Raw genomic sequence first — 18293 nt, 5'->3', positions numbered from 1 at the left:
GCTCTATTAACATTTTGTAATATTTATAAAAACTGACAAAAAGCTTTAACTTTAGTCAAATAATTGTATAAAGTCATAATATGTCGCATAAAATATGCTACCAATTTTAATCTAAGGTTTTATGGTGTACACCAAAAATTTTAATAGTCATTGTAAGAATATGTTCATTTTTATATATATATATTGTTGTAAGTTATGTTAATATTGTACTTACGCCTTGTCACTAAATTTCCTATGGCTGATAATGGCATACAAATAATGTCGAAACCGGCCCCAATGTTTGAAAGGTAATAAATATGTGATGTGTTAATGACGTCACATTGTTTTTGTATTGAAAAGGTGGACATAACTATCCTCAATTTATAGTGTAAGATCAGGCTCCCAAAGTTCGAAAGAAATCATTGAGTCTGGTTGTGGCTTCTCCGTGTTTATTTGATGCCCTGTTTATAAAAATAATATTATTAAATTGCATCCATCTTTTTCTTAGGCTGCAAGCTTACCTGTCACAGGAAGTGGCCATGCAGGAAGGAATTTTTACAGTACTAGACTTGTGCCTGACTCCCTGTACATTATAGTTGGTGAAGCCGAATGCAGAATTGCATGACTTGATTGTTTGCCATACTCCAAGGTTCCCAGCAACCTGGAAAGTCAGGGGCAGTCGGGGTTGTTGGGGAATTACAAAATAGTCAGGAAAGTCTTTTAAATATTGGTGTGTGTCAGGGAAAGTCGGGGAAGTTGACTCAAATTTGTTATGTGTCAGGTAATTCATACTGATGACAAACTGCAACCTATGAATCCTTTGAAGCGAGGAAAAGTCATCATTTGATGAGGTGAGTTGAATTTTATTTTTAAAAATGAAAATTATACATGTTTCGGGCTATGGTAGCATTAAAACAAGATGTTTGTTGAAATGATAAACAGTGTGGTGGCTCTGGCCTTACCAAGCTGTACAAGTATAGTTTTCTCCTAACAAGGTATCTTTACATTGCTGAGATAAATGTATTTGTGCTTTGATATAGTTTTTGTGTAAAATTAACATGCTTTTCTTTTGTTTCAGATTAGGCCTATGCATTCCACAAACATACTACGCTGGCGTAGCAGGGGGAGAGGTGATACTCCCACATGGCACGTCCAAGTGGCGGATAGGGGGGTCCTAACCAGCTTGCCGGCGGACTTGAGGGAAATAAAATGCCTCTTGTGGACCAAACACACAACCCCCTGTGGGTGGGGGCCGCAGACGAAGAATACACCCACAGTATCCCCTGTTTGTCATAAGAGGCGACCAAGGGATGATCAAATTAGAACCATGAGACTACTTGTAATTAGTACCACCACGCGGGGAACACCATGGGTCACTTTTACTTGCGCGTAGTATCACTTTATTAGGTACAAATTAGGTTTGTGATTAGTAGCAACAGAATGCCTTGCCGGCTTTTACAGTACCTATGATTAGTACTACTATATGAGCGACACCATGGTTCTGGCTTGTCTATGATTAGTACCCACTATATGAGGAACACAACAGGATATGCGGGGTCCCTGTGGTTAGTACATTATGTGAACACCATAGGTATGCATTGCCTGTAAATAATAAGATAGAGTTTGAGGGATGTTCCACCATTCAACACATAGTAAAATATATTAAATTATAAGAAGACCGGTTTTGACTCCCTTGGAGTCATCATCAGTTCTTGTTGAAAATCAAATCAAAGGGAATGTGATGACAATTATCATAATAAAAAATTATGTACCTAAAGGCGATTGCATGAAAACACCTCAATGGTTACATCATTTTTTATTATGATAATTGTTATCAGATTCCCGTTGATTTGATTTTCAATAAGAACTGATGATGACTCCAAGGGAGTCGAAACCGGTCTCCATATAATTTATTTTACATTGTGTTGAATGGTGGAACATCCCTCAAAATCTATCTTATTAGTTAAACGTCAACATAGAAATGAAGATCATAACCTACGATTGCCTGTAAATGGCACTGCAATGTGCGAAACACCATAGGTCTCTGTATTACAGGTGCAAATATCATTACCTGTGAGTAGTGCCATAATGTATGGAATACTGCGAGTCTACGTTGCTTTTGATTAATACCGCAACATGACAAATACCACCGTTCTACTTTCCTAGCGATAAGTACCATTATGAGGGGCAGATGACTTGGATTTTCGACCCCTTTAGATTACAAGCATCATCGATTCAGTATTGTGCTATGGAAGCAGTCCCTTGGTCAGTAATGCTATTGTTTTAAGTCAGTTTCTATGAATATGAGGCATTGCGGGTCGGATCCACTGATTGTTTTAAATTCATACCCATCCATTCATTCTTCGTCTTCATGTTTTGAATTCTGGTCAGTGGAGGATTCTGGACTTTTAATTTGTCATTTCATTTCGTACCATTAGGGGCTGATGACCTAGATGTTAGGCCCCTTTAAACAACAAGCATCACCATCAGGCCTATGCATTAGATAAGATGGCAAGAAAAACAACTTTCAACTATCAGTGGCTGGATTCAACCATTAATCCAGAGTTTGTAGATTGGCTCAGTGATGTAGCAGGCAATAAATTTGAACCCTACTGTAATGTGTGCTAAAAGAAGTTTAAACTCAGCCAGGCAATTCATTCACATAGAACTGGACCAAAACACACTCAGCTCCAGAATATTAAATTCAGACAGCCATCATTTTCCTCATTTTTTTGTCAAACCTAGTGCTAGTTCAACAGAATTAAAGAAGTGTAGCTACTAGTTCAACAGAAACAAAAAGTGTAGACTTTGAACATGGATCTCTTGATAATGCTGCTGTCAAACCATGTGTTAGCTCAACAGAAACAGTTAAGACTGAAGCAGGGATAGAAAGTGGAAAGTCGGTACACTGTGCTGCTCTTTATTTTAATAAAGATGAAGTAGCCAAAACAAATTTTATGGGCGTTAAAAGTTGTTGCTAGTAAATACAAGAGGAGTTCGTGTGAAGATATACATGATACATTTAAACTTATGTTCCCAGATCTGTTGCATCGAAAATCACCTTTGGTAAAAGTAAGGGTTCCTACATCATTGTGGTATTGCACCACTTTTCAGTGAGTTATTAATAAACAATTTGAAAACTTGTGAAGACTATGTAGTTTCTGTTGATGAATCACACAGTAAGGAAACACAACAAGGACAATTTGATCTCATTGTCTGATATCGACACTCATAAAATGGTTTCTAGATATTGGAACAATTTCTTTCTGGGTCGTGCTACTGCCCAAGATCTGCTGCAGAAATTTAATCGTGGACTGCACCCTCTTCAAATTAAAAACCTGTTGCAGGTCTCAATGAATGGCCCTAATGTGAACTTGAGCTTTCTCAGGAAGCTTGAAGTGGAAATGAAGACAGAAAATCCTGTTAGGAAAAAGTTATTGAACCTGGGAGTGTGTGGTTTGCATGTTATCAATGGAGCTGTTAAAATAGTTTTCATGACTAAATTGGGAGCTTAACGCATTCCTGCGTAACATGTATTATTTATTGAACGTCTCTCATCAGCTCGGCGGGTCCACTTCACTGCTGTGACTGGTGGTATAGTGTTCCCACTGAAGTATTGTACAGTACAATGGCTTGAAAATGTTCCTTGTCTGGAATGAACATTAGAAGTATTTCACCATATCAAGGCATATGTTGCAAATGCTAAGTTGCCAGAAAGTAAGTCCTGTAAAAATATTAAAGAACAAATCCAAGACCCTTTAATAAAATGCAAACTAGCATTTTTCAAAACCATTCCTCTGGAATGTGAGCCTTTTCTCAGGCGATTTCAAAGTAACAATCCGTTTGCTCCATTTTTGTACTCCCATCTACATAAACTATTAAGAAGTTTGATGAATCGCTTTGTCAAGCATACTAAAAGGGCAAATGCCATTGATATTAGGAGTGTGCTTTTGCTTGTTCCATAGGACCCAACAACATTGAGGTAGGTAAAGTTGATGTTTGGCTTTAGTACGAAAAAGGTACTTAAAGAACTAAAATTGTCAGAGAGAGAAAATATTAGTAGCAGTTGTGACAAAACTGTTGGATAAGAGTTCTTTAAAGTTTAGATTAGTGAAAGGTCTTAGAGTGTGAACCCACATATATCGGCAACCCAGTCTTGGTCAGACCCGAATGGAATATGTCTTGGAAGTGTTGCATGAAGCTAACAGAATAACTGGAAATGTGGCCAATAGGGCTAAAGCACAATACATTTCTCTGTGTTGTGAATCAAAAGAAGCTTTGGAAACTAAATTCAAAGAATATATCTCAATACTGGTATCTGATCATAGTATGGACTTAGACATATTCTTTGCTGACATTTTAGCAGAAAACAAACAGTATAGTGAACTCTGGCAAGTAATAAGCTTTGTCTTATAATGTCCTATGGAAATGTTGCAGTGGAGAGTTGCTTTTCTGTATATATATCAATGTTTGTAAAAAACATGCGTGAAGAGTCAATTATTGCACAAAGACAAGTGTATGATTCCATTTTGTACTATGGAGGTGTTAGATGCATATCAGTTAATCATAGAATGTTGTTATCGGTGAGAAAGAAATACCAGTATTACTTGGAGAAGACACGCCTGTAGGTCAAAGAAGAGGACAGAAAAAAAAGCTGAGAAATGAAGAATAAGTGATGAAATAAAAAAGTTGTAAGACAAATAAAAAGTTAAAAGAATGCAGTCACAAGAATGTGAAGCCAGAGTTGAAGATAAAATATGCCTACTTGAAACCAGAAAAAATTGTGTATTTTTGTTGTGCTGCATTTTTTTAACATTATTACCAACATTGTGTTCATTGGTAATTTTGATGATGCTTGTTTAAAGGGGCCTAACATGTAAGGACATCGACCCCATTAGTAATTTTAATAGTAATACTTTCATTATTCAAATATAAATAAAGTGTATTAACATTTATTATTATCTGGCAGTTCATTATTAAATTCTATGTACTTTATTGTTCAAAATGTTATATTTTCTATTTGGGTAATAAATATTGTGTACAGGTGTGTGTTGGACAGCTAATGGGTGTGGAGGAGGCTGTTAAAAATTGTGCAAATGCCAAATTTTTGGTCAGGGAAATGTCAGTGAAATTAGTTTGACTTTCTGGTTTGGAACCCTGTACCCCTTCACTCGGCCACTCAGGTGCGCAATCTGCATCCAGGTTACATTGTTCATCTTCAGAAATCTTTGCTGCACTGTTCGGCAACTCACCTGCTGTCTCTTCAATAAGTCTGTTGTCTCAGTGCACACAGCTGTATCACTCATTTGCAGGACTCTGAGCTCTACATCTTCAATACATGAGCTCTCTCTTTATCAATCCCAGTACTTCAACTTTCTTCTCAGCCCCCACGCATAGAGCTCTTTTCTGCTCATCACGAGGGCAGACAATGGCGCTCGTTGTGGGGGCCATCTTTGCAGACAAGAAAAAAAAAAGTCAAACGTGGGAAAAGGGAAGAAACATAAGATTTCAATCTGGTGGTCGGTAGATTTGTTGGAATGTGAATGAACCCCTTTGGAATATAATTTTAGTACCTTATAGTCTCCAAAAGCTGTAAAAGCAGTCAGTGGAATATAAAACTAAAAGCATAATCTCTTGCATGCATGTTTACTTCGGGTCTTGTGAAAGTGTACTGTAAATTAGAGATAATTTCCTGTGGTGGTGGTGGTGAAAAATTGTGATTGTGTTTTGTCATACTTCCCTTAGGTTTGAGAGTGACATTTAAAACTTTAAAAAATGATGTGTAATAATGTTTCCTTAACATGTTATCAGTGGTTCTTCTGCCTGTGTTCCTGTTCGCTGTTCTTCATTCAGCTAGCTACTCCCTCACATTGTTGGATGTAAGTTTTGTTTAAATATGATAAGGGTTTATTTATTTATTTTATTGGTTTATTTATGGGTTTATTTATTTTATTGGTTTATTTATTAATTACAACATGCATGGAATTTTCTCATGTAAAAATAGGAAATTTGATATGGATAGTTGAACATCACCTATCTCCTAATTTTATGATGTGTAATACAGTAATTAAGTTCATGGGTTGACCACATAGTTTCACTGTGGTGCACTGCAGCCGATAGGTTGCACTGCAGAATGGTGTAGTGACAGTTCTTTGCTCATCTCGGCAAGAGGGAGCTACATGGATGCAGAATAAGCAGAACTATAGTCTCTATTGTGAAAGGTTGTTGAACATTGCAATTTGAGCAATGGGCAAACATCAAGTTCTGCCAAAAGTTGGGTATTCCACTCATCATTATTGATTCTCCACTCCAGCAAGCTGGGTGTGGGAATGAGCAAGCCACCTCCCAAGGCTTGTTCTGTTATTGAAAGCAATCCCTTTTTTTCCCCCCTCTTTCGCTGACTTTCTGCAACACATTTGAGGTTATTTCTGGTCTTTAATAGTCCCTTGCTTAAACTACAATGCAGTAAATTGAGTACTGGAATGCCTCACAGGCTAACTGTGTTGTTCTGGAGGTCTCATTCTTTACTGAAGCTGCTGTTAGGGACTTCACCATAACCCTGGCATGGGATCCTTACCGGATGCTACCCGCTGGACCAAGGTTTTTTTAAGAGGTCTTACTCTTTATTTTATTTATTTATTTATTTATTTATTTATTTATTTATTTATTTATTTATTTATTCATTCATTCATTTATTCATTTATTTATTTACGAAGCACGAGATACAGCTACACTGAGCAAATTTCACTTGCACTGTCAACAGACTATTTAACAAACGTAAACTTTCATAATAAAATATAACAAGATCAGGTACACATCCTACTAATAACTGTCCAAATCGAAAACCATGAGAATGTCCATGTTCATAGCCAAGTCGTCGTTGGTCAAGATGGCGGTATAATCCCTTCACATCAACTTATCTTTAAGATACTATTTACACACCTCTCGAATACACTTTTATTTGATGCTATATCAAGCTCTAGTCTCCTATTAATATTGTTAAAGAGTGTTGGGAGGCGGATTAGGAAAGATCGTTGAAGTATTGAGTGCTGGGTGTGGGGAATGTGGAGAAGTTCTTTAGTTCTGGTGGAGCGGGAAGGAACGCGGAGAGAGAAGAGTGAGACAAGATGTTCCGAGCGGTAGTGTCCATTTAAGATCAATCAAATCAGTCAATACTGATCTGCATTTAGGGCAGTCGCCCAGGTGGCAGATTCCCTATCTGTTGCTTTCCTAGCCTTTTCCTAAATGATTTCAAAGAAATTGGAAATTTATTGAACATTTCCCTTGGTAAGTTATTCCAATCCCTAACTCCCTTTCCTATAAATGAATATTGGCCCCAGTTTGTCCTCTTGAATTCCAACTTTATCTTCATATTGTGATCTTTCCTACTTTTATAAACGCCATTCAAACTTATTCGTCTACTAATGTCATTCCACGCCAACTCTCCGCTGACAGCTCGGAACATACCACTTATAATACCAATATAAATGGTCCGTTATTGGACATTATAAATTTTCCAGCCAGCTCATTCTTGGTTGCCAGCGTTTCGCCCTCGTGTGCTAGGGTGGGCTCATCAGTTGGTACCTAGCACACCTACCAATACGCTGGCTAGTGCATACCGTGGAGGCCACTGCGTAGGCTAACTGGAGCCACCGGCAGTGCCAATGCACTAAGAGACTTTGTCTCATCACTAAAAATTGATACTTGCCTGGCCATCAGATGATATAGATGTTGATTCCCATAGGGAATCTGAAATATTTGTCCTGAATGAGCAAATTTATAATACCAATATAAATGGTCCGTTATTGGACATTATAAATTTTCCAGCCAGCTCATTCTTGGTTGCCAGCGTTTCGCCCTCGTGTGCTAGGGTGGGCTCATCAGTTGGTACCTAGCACACCTACCAATACGCTGGCTAGTGCATACCGTGGAGGCCACTGCGTAGGCTAACTGGAGCCACCGGCAGTGCCAATGCACTAAGAGACTTTGTCTCATCACTAAAAATTGATACCTGCCTGGCCATCAGATGATATAGATGTTGATTCCCATAGGGAATCTGAAATATTTGTCCTGAATGAGCAAATTTATAATACCAATATAAATGGTCCGTTATTGGACATTATAAATTTTCCAGCCAGCTCATTCTTGGTTGCCAGCGTTTCGCCCTCGTGTGCTAGGGTGGGCTCATCAGTTGGTACCTAGCACACCTACCAATACGCTGGCTAGTGCATACGCAGTGGCCTCCACGGTATGCACTAGCCAGCGTATTGGTAGGTGTGCTAGGTACCAACTGATGAGCCCACCCTAGCACACGAGGGCGAAACGCTGGCAACCAAGAATGAGCTGGCTGGAAAATTTATAATGTCCAATAACGGACCATTTATATTGGTATTATAAATTTGCTCATTCAGGACAAATATTTCAGATTCCCTATGGGAATCAACATCTATATCATCTGATGGCCAGGCAGGTATCAATTTTTAGTGATGAGACAAAGTCTCTTAGTGCATTGGCACTGCCGGTGGCTCCAGTTAGCCTACGCAGTGGCCTCCACGGTATGCACTAGCCAGCGTATTGGTAGGTGTGCTAGGTACCAACTGATGAGCCCACCCTAGCACACGAGGGCGAAACGCTGGCAACCAAGAATGAGCTGGCTGGAAAATTTATAATGTCCAATAACGGACCATTTATATTGGTATTATAAATTTGCTCATTCAGGACAAATATTTCAGATTCCCTATGGGAATCAACATCTATATCATCTGATGGCCAGGCAGGTATCAATTTTTAGTGATGAGACAAAGTCTCTTAGTGCATTGGCACTGCCGGTGGCTCCAGTTAGCCTACGCAGTGGCCTCCACGGTATGCACTAGCCAGCGTATTGGTAGGTGTGCTAGGTACCAACTGATGAGCCCACCCTAGCACACGAGGGCGAAACGCTGGCAACCAAGAATGAGCTGGCTGGAAAATTTATAATGTCCAATAACGGACCATTTATATTGGTATTATAAATTTGCTCATTCAGGACAAATATTTCAGATTCCCTATGGGAATCAACATCTATATCATCTGATGGCCAGGCAGGTATCAATTTTTAGTGATGAGACAAAGTCTCTTAGTGCATTGGCACTGCCGGTGGCTCCAGTTAGCCTACGCAGTGGCCTCCACGGTATGCACTAGCCAGCGTATTGGTAGGTGTGCTAGGTACCAACTGATGAGCCCACCCTAGCACACGAGGGCGAAACGCTGGCAACCAAGAATGAGCTGGCTGGAAAATTTATAATGTCCAATAACGGACCATTTATATTGGTATTATAAATTTGCTCATTCAGGACAAATATTTCAGATTCCCTATGGGAATCAACATCTATATCATCTGATGGCCAGGCAGGTATCAATTTTTAGTGATGAGACAAAGTCTCTTAGTGCATTGGCACTGCCGGTGGCTCCAGTTAGCCTACGCAGTGGCCTCCACGGTATGCACTAGCCAGCGTATTGGTAGGTGTGCTAGGTACCAACTGATGAGCCCACCCTAGCACACGAGGGCGAAACGCTGGCAACCAAGAATGAGCTGGCTGGAAAATTTATAATGTCCAATAACGGACCATTTATATTGGTATTATAAATTTGCTCATTCAGGACAAATATTTCAGATTCCCTATGGGAATCAACATCTATATCACATACCACTTAGTCGAGCAGCTCTTCTTCTTTCTCTCAATTCTTCCCGACCCAAACTTTTGCAACATTTTTGTAACACTACTCTTTTGTCGGAAATCACCCACAACAAATCGAGCTGCTTTTCTTTGGATTTTTTCCAGTTCTTGAATCAGGTAATCCTGGTGAGGGTCCCATACACTGGAACCATACTCTAGTTGGGGTCTTACCAGAGACTTATATGCACTCTCCCTTACATCCTTACTACAACCCCTAAACACCCTCATAACCATGTGCAGAGATCTGTACCCTTTATTTACAATCCCAATTATGTGATTACCCCAATAAAGATCTTTCCTTATATTAACACCTAGATACTTACAATGATCCCCAAAAGGAACTTTCACCCCATCAACGCAGTAATTAAAACTGAGAGGACTTTTCCTATTTGTGAAACTCACAACCTGACTTTTAACCCCGTTTATCATCATACCATTGCCTGCTGTCCATCTCACAACATTTTCGAGGTCACGCTGCAGTTGCTCACAATCTTGTAACTTATTCATCACTCTATAGAGAATAACATCATCCGCAAAAAGCCTTACCTCCGATTCCACTCCTTTACTCATATCATTTATATATATAAGAAAACATAAAGGTCTGATAATACTGCCTTGAGGAATTCCCCTCTTAATTATTACAGGGTCAGATAAAGCTTCACCTACCCTAATTCTCTGAGATCTATTTTCTAGAAATATAGCAACTCATTCAGTCACTCTTTTGTCTAGTCCAATTGCACTCATTTTTGCCAGTAGTCTCCCATGATCCACCCTATCAAATGCTTTAGACAGGTCAATCGCGATACAGTCCATTTGACCTCCAGAATCCAAGATATCTGCTATATCTTGCTGGAATCCTACAAGTAGAGCTTCAGTGGAATAACCTTTCCTAAAACCGAATTGCCTTCTATTGAACCAGTTATTAATTTCGCAAACATGTCTAATATAATCAGAAAGAATGCCTTCCCAAAGCTTACATACAATGCACGTCAAACTTACTGGCCTGTAATTTTCAGCTTTATGTCTTATCACCCTTTCCTTTATACACAGGGGCTACTATAGCAACTCTCCATTCATCTGGTATAGCTCCGCCGACCAAACAATAATCAAATAAGTACTTCAGATATGGTACTATATCCCAACCCATTGTCTTTAGTATATCCCCAGAAATCTGATAAATTCCAGCCGCTTTTCTAATTTTCAACTTTTGTATTTTATTGTAAATGTCATTGTTATCATATGTAAATTTTATTACTTCTTTGGCTTTAGTCTCCTCCTCTATCTCGACATTTTCCTTGTAACCAAAAATCTTTACATACTGCTGACTGAATACTTCTGCCTTTTGAAGATCCTCACATACACACTCCCCTTGTTCATTAATTATTCCTGGAATGTCCTTCTTGGAACCTGTTTCTGCCTTAAAATACCTATACATACCCTTCCATTTTTCACTAAAATTCGTATGACTGCCAATTATGCTTGCCATCATGTTATCCTTAGCTGCCTTCTTTGCTACATTCAATTTTCTAGTAAGTTCCTTCAATTTCTCCTTACTTCCACAGCCATTTCTAACTCTATTTCTTTCCAGTCTGCACCTCCTTCTTAGTCTCTTTATTTCTCTATTATAATAAGGTGGGTCTTTACCATTCCTTACCACCCTTAATGGTACAAACCTGTTTTTGCATTCCTCAACAATTTCTTTAAACCCATCCCAGAGTCTGTTTACATTTTTATTTACCGTTTTCCACCGATCATAATTACTTTTTAGAAACTGCCTCATGCCTGCTTTATCAGCCATATGGTACTGCCTAACAGTCCTACTTTTAAGACCTTCCTTTCTATCACATTTATTTTTAACTACCACAAAAACAGCTTCATGATCACTAATACCATCTATCACTTCAGTTTCCCTATAGAGCTCATCTGGTTTTATCAGCACGACATCCAGGATATTTTTCCCTCTGGTTGGTTCCATCACTTTCTGAATCAGCTGTCCTTCCCATATTAACTTACTTGCCATTTGTTGATCCCGTGGAGGAAACTCAGGTCAGCTACCTGTGGCCTGATGTGCAGCGGTGACACATTAATTGCCATTAATATCTGCTGCGTAGACAGATTTCTGAGCTTGGGGTTTCTCTTTCTTACAATTGCAGCAAAGAAGGACACCGCTCTGTCTAACTGCTTAGTATTGGAGGGGGTGGCTGTTGTCCAAATCGGAGAGCAGTAGTTTAAGAGAGGTTGAATGATCATGAGGAAGAAGTGACGAAGAGCAATGGGGTCAGAAATTTCTGTGAAGTGATAGAGAATGCCTAGTAATTTCATAGCCTTGGTTGTATATGTTTCTACATGGGTCTTAAATTGTAATTTTGTATCGAATATTACACCTAGGTCACGCTGTTGCGTAACCACGGTGATGGGCTTGTCGAGTAGGTAATATGATAAGAAGATGTACAATATTATAGGGAAGGATCCACCTTTCAATACTCCGTAGTAAGTTGAACTAAAAAGTAGTTACAACCTGTTTATTGGGACCGGTTTCAACACATTTCAAGTGTCAGTATCAGCCAATTAGCGAAGATCTTAAAACAACTAATATATTGAACACAGGCAAAAAATTAACATTGTATCATATCGTAGCAATTCAGTTAATGTTCAAAACACAATAATCACAGTCAAGAGAGTAAACAGAACATCACTATCTTGCGCCAAAAACAAATATAGTTGAAGTTCATAATCAGGTCAAGTATGCACTTATGTAAAGTCGTTGCTAGGCAGGTCTTGTAGGCATTTGTTTCTCCGGCCGAAGAGTAAAAGGTGACGCGAATGAAGTCTTAGGAAAACAGTGTAGGATTTAATTTCGTCAAATTCAAAGTGGATATATAGGTTTTAAAATAATTTAAAACGTTAAAAAAGGAATAAAGCCAAATAAAAATATATTAAAAAATAGGAAGAAATAATGAAAGAAATACGAGGTTCAACTCGAAACAACTTGCCATAGTAATTGATAAAGAAATGATAAATAGAGAAAGGGGGTGCGGAACGTTTATTAGAGGGTGGTGGTGGTGGTGGTTATTGTTAGTAGAGGAAATACAATTGGGCAACAATCCTTTATATAACACTAATTCGAGGAAAAAAGAGGAAGAGAACCGACACTTCAAAACATGAAGATATCGGTTGAAGGAAGACAAGGGCCACGAAGGGCGTGAAAATGAAAGACTCCCTAGCCCTCGCAAACCTAATAGCATCGGGGTCGGAAAGGAACAAGAGTTGACCAAGGGAGGCCGGACAGGATAGATGAAAGTGAGGAGCCTGGCACAAGTAAGTGGAAGCAATGCCAGGACTCAGCTAAGGGCCCCGTGGTCGCCAACCCACGCTCCGAAGTTCAGAGCCCCACTTACTTGTGCCAGGCTCCTCACTTTCATCTATCCTGTCCGACCTCCCTTGGTCAACTCTTGTTCCTTTCCGACCCCGACGCTATTAGGTTTCCGAGGGCTAGGGAGTCTTTCATTTTCACGCCCTTCGTGGCCCTTGTCTTCCTTTGGCTGATATCTTCATTTTTCGAAGTATCGGATCCCTTCCATTTTTTCTTTCCTTCCCACCCTCCATCCCCCAGGACAGATATCCTAATTATGATAAAACCTTCAAAAATCGTATTTTGAAGTTTTACGATGAGCCAAAAGTATTATGTTAATATATTTAAGTTTCGTGTCCATGGACGTATAACGTATGCTTATCCTGGTTAACATAGCAACGGACGTACGGACACACAGACTTCCAATATGGCGTCAAGAAACAGCACCATTAGGTCTCTGATGTGAAACATGTATATATTCTATGTAGATTGTTTTAGAGAGCGATTGTGTTCTCTCGAGGGATTGTTTTTTCTTCTGGCAGGAATGAAATAAGGTTAGGACTGTGGTGTTTTAAAAGAGAGTTTGACGAGACTAGGATAAGTTTCGTAGCGATAATAAAGTTGTTTAGAAATACGTAAACGAGTTCTCGTGTGATATTTTTATTTCGTAAAATAAAAAATCGCATATAGAGAACGATAAATTGGCAACCGTGATAGTACTTCCGAAACTTAACAATGAAAATTGGTCAAATGACCATAGTAATTTTACAAAAGGCACTGGCATCCCGAGTGTTACCGACGGCTGGGAGCAAGGCGGAACTACAAGAGAGGCTGCGCCAGGATCTGATAGAAAACGAGGAAGACCCGGACAGTTTCGATTTTGAAGTCATGTCGGAGAAGGAAGTCAACGACCGGGTAGGCATTATGCTTATGCAATTAACTACTTTGATCGGGACACAAGCTGAAAAACTCACAGGGAAAATAGAGGCCCAGTCTCAAGAGATAAAAGGCCGAATCGATTCCTGGGTTAAAGATCTGAAGGAGGATATTTCAAAAATTTATGACAAAAGCAACAGCGTAGAATTAGATGTACCAGTAGATAAAGTAGTAAGTGATATGAACACCTTGGAAAATGAAGTCAAGAAGAAGAAAGGTGAAGAGAAAACCATTTCAGAGGCTTACAATGCAAAAGATCAAGATTTTGATGCTCATTCTACAACTGAAGGAGGTCAACGAAAAAACCTGCGTATGATCTGTCCTGTCCTCATTGCTTAATACAATGTGACACAGTACAGGAGTACAGAATGCTCCTCTATTCACCTAAACACATAAATGCCATGAGGAAACAATCATTATTACATAAGCAGACCTTGCAGCGAATGCGTATGAATCAACGTCAAAAGCAACGCATGCTAGAGGAAACTGAAGAGTTCCGGCATACACTGTCTGATAGAACGAAGTTCTGTGCCATTTGTAAGCTCAATTACAAGCAGCCCAAATCAACACACATGACTTCTGAGGATCATGAGAATATGGTGAAATTCTTGAATCCATATTGCTGGGTGTGTAAACAAAGATTCAATACACTAATGTCTTATGAACATCATCTGTGTTCCTTGGATCACATAAAGTTCAAGCCTTTCGTGGCTGACAAATCCAAGAGTGACGATGAAGAGAGTGGTGGAAAGGATGATGAAGAGGAGCTCAACCTTGTCAACTTTATGATTCTTGATTCAGTAGGTTCTGTTGATGGTGAGGAAGGAGAAAGCGGAGGAGATGAAAAAGCTGAAAAGAAAGCCGGGGGAGAAGAAGAGAAGGAAATCAAACCCAAATCTAAAGCCAAAACTGAAACCATAGGTGCTGAATATGCCCGGAAGATGGGGGTGTATTACTATGATTTGTGTCGTACCTACTTGTCATGGTATGAAGAACAAGAGAGAGTTTTAACCATCCATTATCATTCAAGGGCACACTTACGGCGATATGTACATTATCGTGAAGATAGATTTCTTAGAAAAGAGGCTGAGAGACTTCATCAGAGAAAGTTGGCAAGAAAAAGGCTGAAAAAGAAGCAAGGGCCAAAAAGGCATCTGGAGAGAAGGATCAATCAGATAGTAAAACAGCTGAAAATAAGAAAAAAAAGCGAGAAGGATGGTGAGAAAAGCTCAGAAGATACAACAGGTGAATCTTCCAAGAAAAAGAAAAGAGACTACTGAAATGGCAGTGAGGTTTCTCAAGGAGAAGATGTTATCTCGAACCGTACAGGAGAGCGAAGGGACCGGAGAGTGGGCACTCTCTGGGGGGTCCCGGAGGAGTACGGACTTCGGAGAGGATCAACATGCACCGCTGCCTGTCCTGGAGGATGGAATAGCTGAAGACATAGATATCACAACCTGGAGAAGGGAAGGTCCGGGATGAGTATTGAAGGTTTTAGGGGGGATAATTGTCGTAGGACAGATATCCTAATTATGATAAAACCTTCAATAATCGTATTTTGAAGTTTTACGATGAGCCGAAAGTATTATGTTAATATATTTAAGTTTCATGTCCATAGACGTATAACGTACATATGCTTATCCTGGTTAACATAGCAACGGATGTACAGACACACAGACTTCCAATATGGCTTCAAGAAACACCACCATTAGGTCTCTGATGTGAAACATGTATTTATTCTATGTAGATTGTTTTAGAGAGCGACTGTTTTCTCTCGAGGGATTGTTTTTTTATTCTGGCAGGAATGAAATAAGTTTAGGACTGTGGTATTTTAAAAGAGAGTTTGACGAGACTAGGATAAGTTTCGTAGTGATAATAAAGTTGTTTAGAAATACGTAAACGAGTTCTCGTGTGTTATTTTTATTTCGTAAAATAAAAAATCGCATATAGAGAACGATAATCTGTGTGTCATTTGTGCTGAAAATTTGAGAGTCTTAAGAAGGGTGTTTAATTTTAGATCTTGCATGGATCCATTCTCCTACTGTTTTGGTAGAAGGCAGTTTGGATTTGGGAAAGGATATTCTACTGAAGCTCAACTTGTAGGATTCCAGCAAGATATCGTAGATATCCTGGATTCACAAGGTCAATTGGACTGTCACGACTGACCTATCTAAGGCATTTGATAGGGTAGATCATGGGAGACTTCCGGCAAAAATGAGTGCAATTGGACTTGACAAAAGAGTGACTGAATAGGTGGCTATGTTTCTAGAAAATAGAACTCGGAGAATTAGAGTAGGTGAAGCTTTATTTGTCCCTGTAATAATTAAGAGGGGAATTCCTGAAAGCAGTATTATTGGACCTTTGTTTTCTTATATATATCAATGATGTGTGTAAAGAAGTGGAATCAGAGATAAGGCTTTTTGCAGATGATGTTATTCTGTACAGAGTAATAAATAAGTTACATGATTGTGAGCAACTGCAAAATAAACTTGATAATGTTGTGAGATGGGCAGTAGGCAATGGCATGATGATAAATGGGGTTAAAAGACAGGTTGTGAGTCTCACAAATAGGAAAAGTCCTCTCAGTTTTAATTACTGTGTTGATGGGTTGAAAGTTCCTTTTGGGGATCATTGTAAGTACCTAGGTCTTAGGAAAGATCTTCATTGGGTTAATCACATAAATGGGATTGTAAATAAAGGGTACAGATCTCTGCACATGGATATGAGGATATTTAGGGGTTGAAGCAAGCATGTAGAGTAGAGGGCATATAAGCATCTGGTATGACCCCAACTAGGTTCTAGTGTATGGGACCCTCACCAGGATTACTTGATTCAAGAACTGGAAAAAATCCAAAGAAAAGCAGCTCTATTTGTTCTGGGTGATTTCCGACAAAAGAGTAGCGCCACAAAAATGTTGCAAAGTTTGGGCTGGGAGGACTTGGGAGAAAGGAAACGAGCTGCTCGACTAAGTGGTATGTAAAAAAACAGATCAGATGCAAGGCTTTTCAGGTGTTTGCTCTATTAACCAGCATTTCGTCTTAGGTCTGACACTAGACGCATCAGAGTGGGATGTATGAGACCCTACCCACTGACGCTGGGGTGTATGCAGGTGAATTTATCAGAAGCCCTATATAAGAGGCACAGTCTGATAACCGCACACGGGAGATAAAACGGAGGGTGTGACACATCCCACTCTGATGAGTCTAGTGTCAGACCTAAGACGAAACGCTGGTTAATAGAGCAAACGCCTGAAAAGCCTTACATCTGATCTGTTTTTTAACATGCTTTATTGGTGGAAAAATATTTAATTCCCTCCTTGGGAACTTAGAATTTCCGTTAAGTGGTATGTACCAATATAAATGGTCCGTTATTAGACATTATAAATTTTCCAGTTAACTCATTCCTGGTTGCCAGCATTTCGCCCCAATGTGCAAAGTTGGGCTCATCCGTTGGTAAATAGCACACCCACCAAGACGCATGGCTAGTGCATACCGTGGAGGCTAGTGCATACCGTGGAGGCCACTGCGTAGGTTTCTTGGAGCCACTGGCAGTGTCAATTCACTATGAGAGACTTCATCTCATTACCAAAAATTGATGCCTGCTTGGCCATCAGATGATATACATGTTGATTCCCATAGGGAACCTGAAATGTTTGTTCCGAATGAGTAAATTTATAATACCGGTGTAAATGGTCCGTTGTTGGACATTATAAATTTTCCAGTTAACTCATTCCTGGTTGCCAGCGTTTCGCCCCAGTGTGCTAAGTTGGGCTCATCAGTTGGCAAATAGCACACCCACCAAGACGCATGGCTAGTGCATACCGTGGAGGCCACTGCGTAGGCTACTTGGAGCCACCAGCAGTGCCAATGCACTATGAGTGACTTGTCTTGTTTTCAAAAATTGATGCCTGCCTGGCCATCAGATGATAAAGATGTTGATTCCGGAACAAATATTTCAGGTTCCCTATGGGAATCAACATCTTTATCATAAGTGGTATATTCCGAGCTGTCAGTGGAGATATGGCGTCGAATGACATCAGTAGACAAATAAATTTGAGTGGTGTCTTTAAAAGTAGGAAAGATCACGATATGAAGATAAAGTTGGAATTCAAGAGGACAAATTGGGACAAATAAACGTTTATAGGAAGGGGAGTTAGGGATTGGAATAACTTACCAAGGGAGATGTTCAATAAATTTCCAAATTCTTTGAAATCATTTAAGAAAGGGCTAGGAAAACGACAGATACGGAATCTGCCACCTGGGCGACTGCCCTAAATGTAGATCAGTAGTGATTTGATTGATTGATTGATT

At 39.5% G+C, this 18293-nt stretch overlaps 1 protein-coding gene across 2 annotated transcripts in view; it reads left to right on the top strand.

Annotated features, from left to right (window-relative positions):
- The window catches only part of Kr-h2 (Krueppel homolog 2), a 192824-nt gene that overhangs the window by 63555 nt on the left and 110976 nt on the right, over positions 1 to 18293 (top strand). For both annotated transcript variants that reach the window (XM_067142759.2, XM_067142760.2), the window contains exon 4: positions 5791 to 5858. In XM_067142759.2, coding sequence (XP_066998860.2) covers positions 5791 to 5858 — 68 coding nt within the window. The remainder of the gene's footprint in view (positions 1 to 5790; positions 5859 to 18293) is intronic.

Source organism: Anabrus simplex, chromosome 3, assembly GCF_040414725.1.
Source record: "Anabrus simplex isolate iqAnaSimp1 chromosome 3, ASM4041472v1, whole genome shotgun sequence".
In the NCBI taxonomy this organism is placed as follows: Eukaryota; Metazoa; Arthropoda; class Insecta; order Orthoptera; family Tettigoniidae; genus Anabrus; species Anabrus simplex.
Note: the sequence above shows the minus strand (reverse complement) of the source record. Positions and strands in the feature narration are given on the sequence as shown.